Source organism: Saccopteryx bilineata, chromosome 1 (genome assembly GCF_036850765.1).
Source record: "Saccopteryx bilineata isolate mSacBil1 chromosome 1, mSacBil1_pri_phased_curated, whole genome shotgun sequence".
Classification (NCBI taxonomy): domain Eukaryota; kingdom Metazoa; phylum Chordata; class Mammalia; order Chiroptera; family Emballonuridae; genus Saccopteryx; species Saccopteryx bilineata.
The window spans coordinates 308574514-308587383 of record NC_089490.1 but is presented as its reverse complement, the minus strand read 5'-3'; the positions used below and the strand labels follow the sequence as shown (position 1 = coordinate 308587383).

At 37.8% G+C, this 12870-nt stretch overlaps 1 protein-coding gene across 1 annotated transcript in view; it reads right to left on the bottom strand.

Moving 5' to 3' along the window:
- Positions 1-8574, bottom strand: part of BTG4 (BTG anti-proliferation factor 4) — a 48669-nt gene extending 40095 nt beyond the window's left edge. The window contains exons 1-5 of the mRNA XM_066253649.1: positions 8501-8574; positions 3225-3425; positions 2635-2772; positions 1882-2077; positions 24-178 (exon numbers count right to left, since the gene is read on the bottom strand). Of these exons, the coding sequence (XP_066109746.1) occupies positions 24-178; positions 1882-2077; positions 2635-2772; positions 3225-3397 (662 nt within the window). The 5' untranslated portion in view covers positions 3398-3425; positions 8501-8574. The remainder of the gene's footprint in view (positions 1-23; positions 179-1881; positions 2078-2634; positions 2773-3224; positions 3426-8500) is intronic.
- Between the last annotated feature and the right edge of the window lie 4296 nt (positions 8575-12870).

Sequence of the window (12870 nt, the reverse complement as noted above, 5' to 3'; positions counted from 1 at the left end):
GGTTTGTGTTGAACCAGTGGTACCTGTCCACCTGGCATCCAGAAGCGAGGTTGTGACCTTTAGGGTTCTTAGGCAACACGTGATAAACACTTCCTAGGAGGCCCAGGTGGCCATCTGCCATATATTTTTTGTGAGGAATTTGGAACCAAGATTGAAAGGGCCGTTTCAACTTTCCAACCTGGAAAAAAAAAAAATGAAAAAGGCGTGGTATAAAGATCTTCTGGAAACTAATAAGATAGCTTTATGGATGAAATAAAACCAATAACTCAGAAGTTAAACTTTTCAAAGTATAAGAAATACAAATGAAGAGAAATAAAAGTGGATAATCATCTCTGGAAAATTGGCTAACATTATTGGGGGTATAAAGTAAGTCAACTTCATACCTTTTAACAAAATTAATTATTCAATCAAACTAAAACCATGAAAAACACATTTATGCAAATTTCTATAGATTCTTAATTTCTCCCTAACTCACCCCATCTGACTGGCCAAACCCAAAATTGTCTAATCATGATCTCTAAGGCTGATGTCTAGAAATATCCATTCTAAACATCTCAAATGACCAATATAGATGTTTTGCAGACTATACTTTGAAAGGATATTGCTTTGAAAGAACTTGTCTGAGAATCAAGTCTCTAGAAATAATTTAAAATTCAAATATTGCTGTACAAATTATCAGCCTTTTTTTTTTTTTTTTTTTTTTTTTTTGTATTTTTCTGAAGCTGGAAACGGGGAGAGACAGACTCCCGCATGCGCCCGACCGGGATCCACCCGGCACGCCCACCAGGGGCGATGCTCTGCCCACCAGGGGGCAATGCTCTGCCCCTCCGGGGTGTCGCTCTTTTGAGACCAGAGCCACTCTAGCGCCTGGGGCAGAGGCCAAGGAGCCATCCCCAGCGCCTGGGCCATCTTTGCTCCAATGGAGCCTCGGCTGCGGGAGGGGAAGAGAGAGAAAGAGAGGAAGGGGGGGGGGGCGGTGGAGAAGCAAATGGGCGCTTCTCCTGTGTGCCCTGGCCGGGAATTGAACCCGGGTCCCCCGCACGCCAGGCCGACGCTCTACCGCTGAGCCAACCGGCCAGGACCATATCAGCCTTTTTATATCACAACAATGTAGAAAGTGTCTAGACATCTGCCAATAGCAGATTAACTAAGTAAATTAATAGGAAAGCAAATGCATACTAAAATTTTAAGTATTGCTTTAACATGTTAATACTTAAGTGGTTATTTTAAGAAAACATACAAGTATATACATAGAAAGCATCAACACAGATCTCTCTAGATCAGTGTTTTTCAAACTGTGAGTTGCACTATTAGTGAGTCATGAAATCAATTTAGGTGGTTGAATTTAATCCAATTAACTTGATGCAAAGTGTTGGGAGCACTGTATCTACTAAGGGTAAGTACTGTTTCAGGAAACCTATTTCTAATATATAGCTGTGCCTATCTTTCTATGGATTGTGGTAATAAAAATATTTTTTTATAAAAACTGCTCTGCTGATGAGATTGCAGACCTTGATTATTCCTTAGTATTCCAAATTACCTGTAAGTGGTATGTTATTTTTCTGTTGTCAAAAAAGCCCACTAATTTTACTATTAATTCTAAAGAAATTTAGGTGAAAGGAAGCTTTCACATACTATATGGAAAAATGTGACTGCGAAAGATGGTTCGATCCTGAGCACTCAGCCAAGTAGAGGAATCACATATAGAAGAAAACAAAAAACATTTTGTCACCATATTAAATATTGTGACTTTAATCTTTGTAGTTAGTTCTGTTTTTTCCATGTTTTCCAACTGTTGTTTCTTTGCTTTTACAGTGGACATATCCTTGGTAGAATTAGAATAGGAATAAAAATATACAGAAAAACTGAAACACACTTTACCTGGTAAACACTCTTTGGATTGCTGACTTTAGGAATTGTCTGAGGTTCTTTGCTACAACTTTCTTCACCCGAGGAAGTGCTGGAATAGTCTAGTGTGGCTCTACTGACAGCATGAAAGATCTGTTGGGAGATCTCCCGTTCCTTCCATCTGCCTTTGAAAGAAGCAACTGTAAATGGATGATTTTTCTCACCATACCTAAGTAGGAAAGGAAAATAAAGTATCTGTTTGAGATTCAAGGTCTCTCAGTTTTATCTCTCAGCTTTTCTGGAAACCACTCACTAACTTAAAGAAAAGAATTGCTTTTGAGAAACAAATTGAAATAACTTGAGAGCAAAGCCATTTGAGAGACCTTCAACTACTACACTTATAGTTATTGGGTATTCTGTAAGAGCTATCCTGGTTAATCGCTCAGAAAAAGACAAAGGCTAATTTCTTTTGATTCAGCTAACGGACTGAATTGCCCCATGGTAGATAAGTCTCCTTCCCCCTTGATACTGCCTGTAATACTTAAACATTATAATCTACTATTGGCAATAGGGTGCAGGGATGAAAATCAAGTTAAAATATGCCAAATCTTTGTACTTCCCACTCCTGCTGGAAGTCTGTGTTATCTAATAAAGTTTGCATCTAAAGTCTTAACCAACCATTGCCCTCCCTGCTAACCTGGGGTTTGGGAGCATCACCTTTCATAAACCTAAAGTTTCCAGTTGTCAGAGAGAACACAAACTCTTACTTCCAATTAGATTACTCACCTACAGCAAACTTCAAAGGGATCTACCCATAAGGTCATCTCTTTTGGAAGTCCCAGGTGAGAAAATTCCACATTACTTTCAGCACAAGCCCTTTGTAGAATGGGATCTTTATTCTGGTTATTGTTTATCCTGATACACCTTTAAAAACAAGGGTAGGGGAACAAAGGCACGGTGACAGGAGCTTTAGCAGAATCCTGCTGTAGGCACACTGCTGCCATACACACAGCTCTCACCTCACCCCAGTCTTCCCCCACCCCTTCCTCGCCTTCCACAGTTGTACAAATAAGAGTGAATCATCAACTTTTCTCACAGCAACTCAGAATGTGAGTTGCATCACTAAGCCACACAATTAGTTCACCAAAGGTTCACTGCATTAGCTTTCATAAACACAAGTTAGAAACTGCTTCATCCACCTCACATTAGAGGGTTTGTGCTATAATAATCAACTGCTCTATTACCTATGCAACTCTTTCAAGTCCCTACTGAAACTAATAAATTTGAGTCCATAAAGCTTACATCCCACAAACTGCCAACAAAATCATTGCCGATACTTGTCACCTCCCTTTGCCATGCCACACACTAGATCTCACCTGAAGGCTTGCCCTTTAGAAGGGCAATCAGAGTGCCAGTGACTTCTATATGTTTCAAACAAAATAGTCATCAGCTTTTCTGCAAAGTTTTCTATCTGTTGCTTACTCAATTTGTTATGCTTTTTCACCAATCTTGTGACAAAAAAGACTGCTGTTGCAATTTCATCTCTCATGATTCAAGAAAAAAGTCTACGAGGAGGTCTGCAACCATTGAAAGGAAGAAGAAGCAATTAAATAGAAACAAGGGCCTAACTTACCGACCTGTCATTGTTATTCAGAAATTTTATGCACCTTAAATTTAAAACAGAAATTATTCGCCAGTTTTAATAAACTAAATAAGCACATTAATACTATCAATCAACAAAACAGCCCAAAGCAGCACTTCCTCAACTAGCCAGTTTTTTTTAACAATTTTCAAAGGAAATACATCTTTTTTTAACTTTAATACTCTTAAGAAACAAATAAAACATTATTTCACAACATAAGTAAAAGGAAAAGCCCTTATAGAGGACAGTAATTACACTTTTTAAAAACATATTTACAGAGAGCAAAAAACCATTCAGGATACAGTATAGTTTTAAAATGTGCCTCTCAGGTTGCATGCTTTAAGTAGAAGTTAAGATTAATTAAATAAACTATACCTGCAAGCAAAAATTCTTTAGCCCCAACAAAAAGAGGGCAAGTTAGAAACCAGCTATGTTTTAAGTTTCTAACTTTCACCCACATCAGTTTTGTTAGTTTCAGGCTGAAATTTATATAAGCGTGGGCCCCAAAGCCTGGTAGATTTTAACCTTACTCAGGTGCTGTCATTTAGGATAATTAGTTTTTTAAAGTTCCTCATGAATTGCTCCTTGTTGGATGTAGCTGGGTTTTTTTTTTAAAAGATTATCAAACTGGATTTGTATCTTCTATTTTACTTTCAAAGTCATATTTTTGACAGGTTGAGAATCAAGCATTCTCTTTTCATATCCTAATATTATATCCCACATCCCCAAAATTTTGTTTCTAATTATAACTAACATATTAAAGAATTTTGTCTTGAATCCTGATGAAACTTACAGCTTTCTTTGAAAAGTTATAAGTTGACAACACATATTTTTTACTAAAAAATGTTTATTTGCAAATTAAGTGGAAGAGATGTCAGAGTTTATCTAGTCTCACTGGTTCTCAAAGTGTAGGCGGTCACTGACCACCTGGTTTGGATCCAGCAGGCTACTTGTTAAAAGGGCAGATTCTTGGACGTTATCCCAGATCTACTGAGTCAATACTTCTAAAAGTGAGGCCTGGAAATCAGCATTTAACAAGTTCCTTCCCCTGTTGATTTGTATATGCCCTAAAATTGAAGAACTATTGCACCTGACATCTAAGTCTTTAACACCCACAGTAAGTGGTCATTCAGGTTCTTGTCGATGAAAAAGAATTCATTCTCTGACCAGGAAGCCTACTTCATCTCTACAAAGCTCCAAACAATCTATGAGGAGCCAAATCCACTCTTTGATTATATATGCAGCCCAGTTTGTTCCTCTGGGTTGTATCTAATCCTCTGCTTCATAAAGACACTTGAAATACTAGCTCTTCAGCCTTCTCTGAATCTCCTCTTTGGGACCTATTCTCAGCTTTTTAACAGTTCTTCTTCTAGATGTTACAAAGCCTTCACCACGCTCAGCACTCACTTCTGGCTGTGTTTCAGGCGTGTCAGTGAAGCTTTTAAAATGTGGAGCCCAGAATCACAGACAATACTCCAGGTGTGCTCTGCCATTACAGAATAGAGTGGGACTGTCTCCTCTCTTGCTCTGAATACCTTGGTGGCAGTAGCATCATACCACTGCCTCACATTGAACTTGCAAGTAGTCTTTTTTACTAAAGCTATTATTTAATTACATTTGTATCTTCCTGCACAGTATAATGTTTAAGAATATGGGCTTTGGAGTCAGACCTTGATATAAACTTAACAACTGTCACCTGGAGCAACTTAACCTCCTGGCCTTTCAGTTTCCTGTCCATGAAATAGTAACCTTCTAGGGTTGTTATCAAGATTAGAACCAATAATAGTCGAAGCACCTGCTGTAACTACTAGTTACCTCATAGTTTTAGGAAGGCATTACAGTGGAGCAGTTAAGAAACCAGCTGTTCAATCAAGTGCCAGGGAATTTAATCCCAATCTTGAGTTTACAAGAGGCTTCGTGGAATTTCTCAACCTCTCTAATCTTCAGAATCTCATCTATAAGAGGGGGAAGAAGTATACCTTTTTTTTTTAATTTAGATGATTAAATTTAACAGGGTGACATTGGTCAACAAGAGTACATAGATTTTGGGCAAACACTCCACATCATTTGGACAGTTGATTATCTTTTAAACCCATCATCCAAAATCAAATCATCCTCTGTCACCTTATATTTGTCCCTCATTATGCCCACCCCTCCCCATCCCTCTCTTTCTTCTCCCTTCCCCCTCCCCCTGGTAACCACTGCACTCTTATCTATGTCCATGAGTCTCAGTTTTATATCCCACCTATGTGTGGAATCATACAATTCTTAGCTTTTTATGATTTACATATTTCACTCAGTATAATGTTCTCAAGGTCCAGCCATGTTGTTGTAAATGATACTGTCATCGTTTCTCATGAAAGAGGTATACTTAAGGCCACAGAATCCAACTGCTGGATTTGGATCCTAACTCAATATACTGTGTGATCTTAGCAAGATTTTTAACTTCTCTGTGCCTCAATTTTCTAATCTATATAAAGGAAATAACAATAGTACCCAATCTGTGTGGTTGTTGAAGTATAAACTGCCTCAAACAGCACCTGGTACTCAAGAAATAATCTGCAAATGCTAGACATTACTACTAGTTGTAGTATAGTTTAGTGTTCATACTACTGCTATTGCCTTATGAGGTTCTCACCAATATTAAATTTAAAAATTATATGAAGCATTTAGCAGAGTGTCTGGCATATAGTATGTTCTCAAAGAGTGGTAGCCTTTCTTTTCAATAAATTTGTTTATCATTTTATTATAGGTCTTTTCCAATGCTTTGTGGATTAAGTGGAGTATAAAACTACCTAAATGCAGTTAAACCTATCATATCTCATTGAACTAAATTTAGACCATCAGTAAAAAGAATCCATATTATCTGTGACCCTCATTTTTGTCTTCTAATAAATTCTTTTATCTTTTTGGCTGCCTGTTTTGTAAATTTGACAAGAATGTGTCCTGCTACAAATAATGAATTAAAAAACTGAAGAGGCCCTGGCCGGTTGGCTCAGCGGTAGAGCGTCGGCCTAGCGTGCGGAGGACCCGGGTTCGATTCCCAGCCAGGGCACACAGGAGAAGCGCCCATTTGCTTCTCCACCCCTCCGCCGCGCTTTCCTCTCTGTCTCTCTCTTCCCCTCCCGCAGCCAAGGCTCCATTGGAGCAAAGATGGCCCGGGCGCTGGGGATGGCTCTGTGGCCTCTGCCCCAGGCGCTAGAGTGGCTCTGGTCGCAACATGGTGACGCCCAGGATGGGCAGAGCATCGCCCCCTGGTGGGCAGAGCGTCGCCCCTGGTGGGCGTGCCGGGTGGATCCCGGTCGGGCGCATGCGGGAGTCTGTCAGACTGTCTCTCCCCATTTCCAGCTTCAGAAAAATGAAAAAAAAAAGAAAAAAAAAAAAACTGAAGAGGATAAAATCAAGCAGAGTGCTTTCACACAATCTAGTGACTCTAAAACCCATTGGAACATATTCTAGAGATAGCTGCAAGGGTTATTTTTTTAAAGTTATTTTGTAGACTAGTTGTTTACAGGAATAGCAGCATTACTTTTTTGAAACATATATGAGATGGGAGAGAATAAGGAAATACAAATATTTAATATTATGAACAAAGATTTTTAATAGAAGGAAAGGAAGATAAAAAGTATAAAATCAGCCTGACTTGTAGTGGTGCAGTGGATAAAGCATCGACTTGAAATGCTCAGGTTGCCGGTTCAAAGCCCTGAGCTTGTGCCATCAAAATACATACAAAAAGCAATCAATCAATAAACAACTGAAGTGAAACAACTGTGAGTTGATACTCCTTGTTTCCTGTCCCTCTCTCTCCTCTCTCTGCAAAATCAATAAATAAAATCTTATTTTTTTTTAATTTTTCTGAGGTGAGAAGCTGGGAGGCAGAGAGACAGACTCCCATATGCACCTAACCAGAAATCCATCCAGCATGCCCACTAGGGGGTGATGCTCTGCCCATCTGGGGCATTGCTCGTTGCAACTGGAGCCGTTCTAGCACCTGAGGCAACGGGCATGGAGCCATCCTCAGAGCCTAGGCCAACTTTGCTCCAGTGGAGCTTTGGCTGCAGAGGGGAAGAGAGAGATAGAGAGAAAAAAAGAGGGGGAAGGGTGGAGAAGCAGATGGACACTTCTCCTGTGAGCCCTGGCTGGGAATTGAACAATAAAATCCTTTTTTAAAGTATAAAATCAAAGAAATTAAATAAAAATCCCATAATGTTAAATTTGAGATGGCAATATGAATATGAACTTCTGATTTTTCTTTAAAAAAAAAATTTTTTTTTTAGTTCTGTCCATTGGGAAGGTCTAAAATTAATGAATCCTAACATTTATTTTGGTGGTCTCTAAATACCTCTTAAAAAATAAGTCCTTGGAGAAATAGCTGATTCCAGTTCTAGTGCAGGTAATATACTAGAAGAACCTGGCAAATTTTAAACCAGAAAGCAAGGAAGCTATACAAAACCAAAGGATAGTGTCAGAAGACACAAGAACCCAAAAAGGAAGCACTCCCTTTTGCCAAAGATAAGTCATTTTGAACTTTATAACAGTTCCCCTCTTCAGGGTCAACACAACCATCTTCCAGCAGATGGAACTAACAGATACTGTTGGCTCTTAGCTGCCACCTCCTAGGGCATGGCTCAGAGAAACTACCTCAGAGTAAAGTTATCTGCCCCTCTCCCAAGGGGTAGCCTGCAGCCATTGACCAACTAACAAAGACAAACAGAAACCTGGTCCTCTTGCTTCAGCTTGCAACAATTCTGAAGGGCCATTCATTTCCAGAGCTCTTCATAAAATAGGCTAAGGCTTTCATTGCAACCACTGGTCCATCTCTCCCTCTACTCAATCTTCTCTTTCTCACTTATTCATAGGTATATCTCTCAAGAAAACTCCCCAGTAAACCTCTGCATGCAACGCTGATCTCAGAGTTTGTTTCTATGAAACCCAATCTAATACAGTTTGTACTGGGAATGTCTTAAGAAAGCTGGCACTAATATGGGATTTGGGAGCTGGATTACTCACCTGCTGGCTGGAATAAAAACCTCACTGCTCATGGTAGTAGAGTGTGAATGGATATGGATGGCTCCCAACATGCTGGAGTGGTAATGTAAGTGTTAAAACTCTCATCAGTGATGAAAACAAAATACAGATACTAGGGGGTGCATTGGCTAGTGTAATAGCTTGAATGTTTAAGAAAAATGATAATATATGGACTATAGAAACACAGTGGCTGTCATCAAATAATGACATGACTTAATATGGCAAGTTCAATTCAGTAAGTGTTTAAGTACTATATACCCAGGACATATAAAACAAAAACAAGTGTGTGACTAAGGCCTTTTTGATCTTCCCCTTTCATAGCATCTTATTTCAGCTTTCCATGATATATTACTTGCTCCCCTTCCTCAGGTGCCTGGGTTCCCAAATTGCAATTTGAAATCACCTAAATATCTTTTTAAAATACTGATGCCTGAGTCCTACTCCCAGACATTCTGATTTAACTGGGTTAAAGTGTAGCCTGGGCATCAGGATTTTAAAAACTCCCCATGTAGTTCTAATGTGCAGCAAAGGTAAAATATTGTTAAGCTAGAGCTCTCCCAGCTGTCAAAAAAAAATTGAATTACTTTATACTTTTGATTGCTTAGTAATGCCATAAGCCTAACAAATATTATTATAAAAAATTTGCATCTTCTCTTTTTATCCACACCTTTGCTAGGATCACTTTTGCTAAGAGACTTTTTAAATTTATATTGGAAATAACAAAATTGAAAGTCAAGGCTACTCATATATTGCTTAAATATAATTTGCTTCAGAAATCAAGGCAACATCTACACTAGCACATACATTCTTCTGTTTCAAATGATTCGTGTTTGCATGGATAATATTTAAATTGTGTCAAATATTTAATATTTCTTTTATTCTTTCCCCTTCCCAGATGCCATACTGTTCTATTGTACTTTGAGTTAGTGAATCACATTAGCTGATAAGCTTTTGAACACTCTCCTACCATTATTTTCTGAACAGGCCCAGGCAGGCCTTGGAAGTAGAAATAGGAAGTAGGATAACAATGCACTTAGATTTCAGGGAAGAACAAGCAAAGAGAAACTAAACGTAACACAAGACTTCCTTCAGTTACTTGTTTATGATGATTTTAAACACTTTATTTAAATCACCTCTTACACATTAGTGACAACCAACCCTTCTGTTATAATTAACCTTTACTCAGTGACTATTTACTGACCATTAACCACATACTAGACTCTGCTAAGTGCTATAGAGTTGAAAAAATATATATCTGCCTTTTAAGAGGTTTATAATCTAGAGAAGGAAATCAGATATGCACACAGCAGCTTTTGAATATGGAGTTTGAGAAATCCAATACTCAAAAATTACTCCAAGTTTCAAGCATTAGTAACCAAGACAATAATGTTATCACTGAAATAATCAAATTCAGAAGAAGAGCCAAGATAAAAAGAACAATGGTTGGTTCAGATTAAGGTATACTGAGTGTTCAATGGCAATGAAACATCTAGGTAGTGATGTCCATTGAAAAAAATGTCCATTATGCTAAATATTAGAATTTAGCATAATGTCTAGCCTGAGCCAGCCTAAGCCAGCCTTATATACAGATAGAATAGCCAATGGCTGCTAAAATTTGAACAAGGAAAATAGCTTTCCACCATTTTTATGTGAGGCCAAATAGTCTGATTATAAGACATTTATTCCCTTGATTAACATTGTCTTTTCAGGATTTCCTTTTGGAAGTGTCAAATGAGTTATCCATAATAGAATGAAAGGATCATGCTGTTTCTGGAGATGTTGAGAAGAGGGGAGGAACTCTGGTGGAGGCAGGAGGCACCATAGAAAACGAGAAACATGGGATCTCTCTGGCCATTCGGAGTGAAGATGAAGAACAGAACCAAGGGGAGTATCAAAGGCATTCTACCTCCTGTAACAAAAAATCAAATGGTATAAAACATGAAAGTGACCAGAATGACCTTGTACAAGTAACAGTTTTTAGAATTGCATTTCTTTATTTTAATATGAATTCAATTTGACTGCAAACCTATCTTCAAGCCCCACAAGATTCATCAATAAAGGTTAAACCTTGAAAATTTCATTCCACATTTGCCTTCTTGGCTTTATCTAAACTTCAGCTATAAAATGAAAATATTTTTGCACATAACAGTTAAAAATAGACAAAATAGCCTGACCAGATGGTGGTGCAGTGGATAGAGCATCGATCTGGGATGCTGAGGGCCCAGGTTTGAAAACCCAGCTTGAGCACAAGCTTACCTGGCTCAAGTGCCAGGTCACCAGCTTGAGTGTGGGATCATACACATAATTCCAGGGTCACTGGTTTGAGCCCAAAGGTCACTGATTTGAAGCCCAAGGTTGCTGACATGAGCCCAGATGGCACTGGCTTGAGCAAGGGGTCACTGGCTCAGCTGGAGCCCCTGGTCAAGGCACATATGAGAAACTAATCAATGAACAACTAAAGTGCCACAACAAAGTTAATACTTTTCATCATCTTCCTTTTCTGTCTGTCTGTCCCTGTCAGTCCCTCTTTCTCTCGCTCTCACTAAAAAAATAAAAAATAATTTAAAATGTCATCTAAAAATTAAACATTAGATTCACTGGACTTTTGATTATCATAACTAGTCTTATAATCAGACCTCTGATTTCATTAGCTTCCCTTCCTTAAGTTGTAAATTATATCCCTAGGCTCATCCACCCATTTGCAAGTGCGTGTCATTGCTAATGAGAGAAAAAATGCAGATGTTTTAGCAAAAATCTTATTTCAGACAGAAAAATGTATTTTTTGATTAAAGCAACTAAGTAACACTATTTTATATAGTGATGAAATATTCTGCAACCCATGCATAAACTCAATCCCATTGTGTTCAAATCACATATTAAGGAAGTTACATTAATTATTGAAACAAAATCCATACACCCAAATGTTACCTAGTAAAATTGTACAGTCAGGCAATGTTGACTTGAACCCAAAAGAAATTAAAGTAGAGCTGCCAAATCTAAGTGAAACTCATAATGATAAATGAACCTTAAACTACACAATCCTTCTTTCTCATAAAATTACCATACAGTGCTTTATTTATGGTAAGCATTTTTCTGACTATTTGAATCTTCTGTGTGAATTATTGAGCACTCATAACGTAAATGGCATTGTGTGCATCAATATGAAAAGAAAGGTAGTCCACTAAAAAGAATTCAGGGTGTAAGAAAATGTATAGACAATATGCTGTGCTAATATAATAATTGTGTGTTATATATACCAGCGCACTCTACTATTACAAATGCTTTCTTTCAAAATACAATTAGATATTGAAGAATAATGCTCCCTTGCTAATGGAAGATACTAATCGCAGAGTAAATAGACTAAAGACAAAAGGAATTAGAGGAGGAAAAGATCAAGATGAGCTAAAGGCACCAAGGAAAATTTTACCCCCAAGAAATAGGATTTGAGCATGAGATTTAAACAAGCTATAGATGAGCTGAGAGGAGAAAGATAATGTGAATTTTATTCAGTGTAATCATGTTGAAATTCTTGAAATACATTCTATGGATTAGAGGAAATAAAGATAACAAATGAAAGCTATGTAATTTTTTAAAAGTAAAAAGTATAAATCCACCTAGAGAAAAGGATTAAGTGCCAAAGAGAGAAATATGAATAATTAGATATAGAGAGATGCTTTAAAAAAATAACATAAAGTATTTTCATGCTTGTAAATTAAATAATTAGCAAGATAATCAGCCAATTTTCTTTTTTTGGCTTCTTAGAATTACAGAACATATCCCAGAACTCTTATGGAGAATAGATTTTCTTCAGCTGTGCACCCTGACTTCTTGTTAGTTGTACTGAACCTTAAACTTACCTCTTATCGTTCTTAAAAATCTAGCTGAGGTTTTTTTGTTTGTTTTTTAAGAAGTGACAGGGACTAATCAGTGGTGGAAAGTGTCCAGGAAAGTTAATCTATTTATTAATAGAAAAGTTTATGGATCCTTTACTGATTCACTGCATCAAACACTGAGACAAAACATTCTGGAAGAGTCAGTGCAATCATCTGCTGCCCTATGGCTAATTCCACTGACCAAAGCATATGATGTGGTGGTGCCAAGGCAGTGGCTACCCTTGGTTTCATATGTGTATATGACCCTGTTTAAAACAACTTGGCTTCTATGAGAATCCTCTCTTCTGCTTCTCCCTGTAGGCTAATCCTTCTCAATATTTACTTCCCCTTGCCAGCCCTTAAATAGGAGATAGATGCTCTCAAGGTTGGTCATGATTCTGGTTTCCTCATTCTATTCCCTAATATGCGAAAATAACACATTACTATTAGTCATTTTGCTGTCCAGAGTGAACCATAACA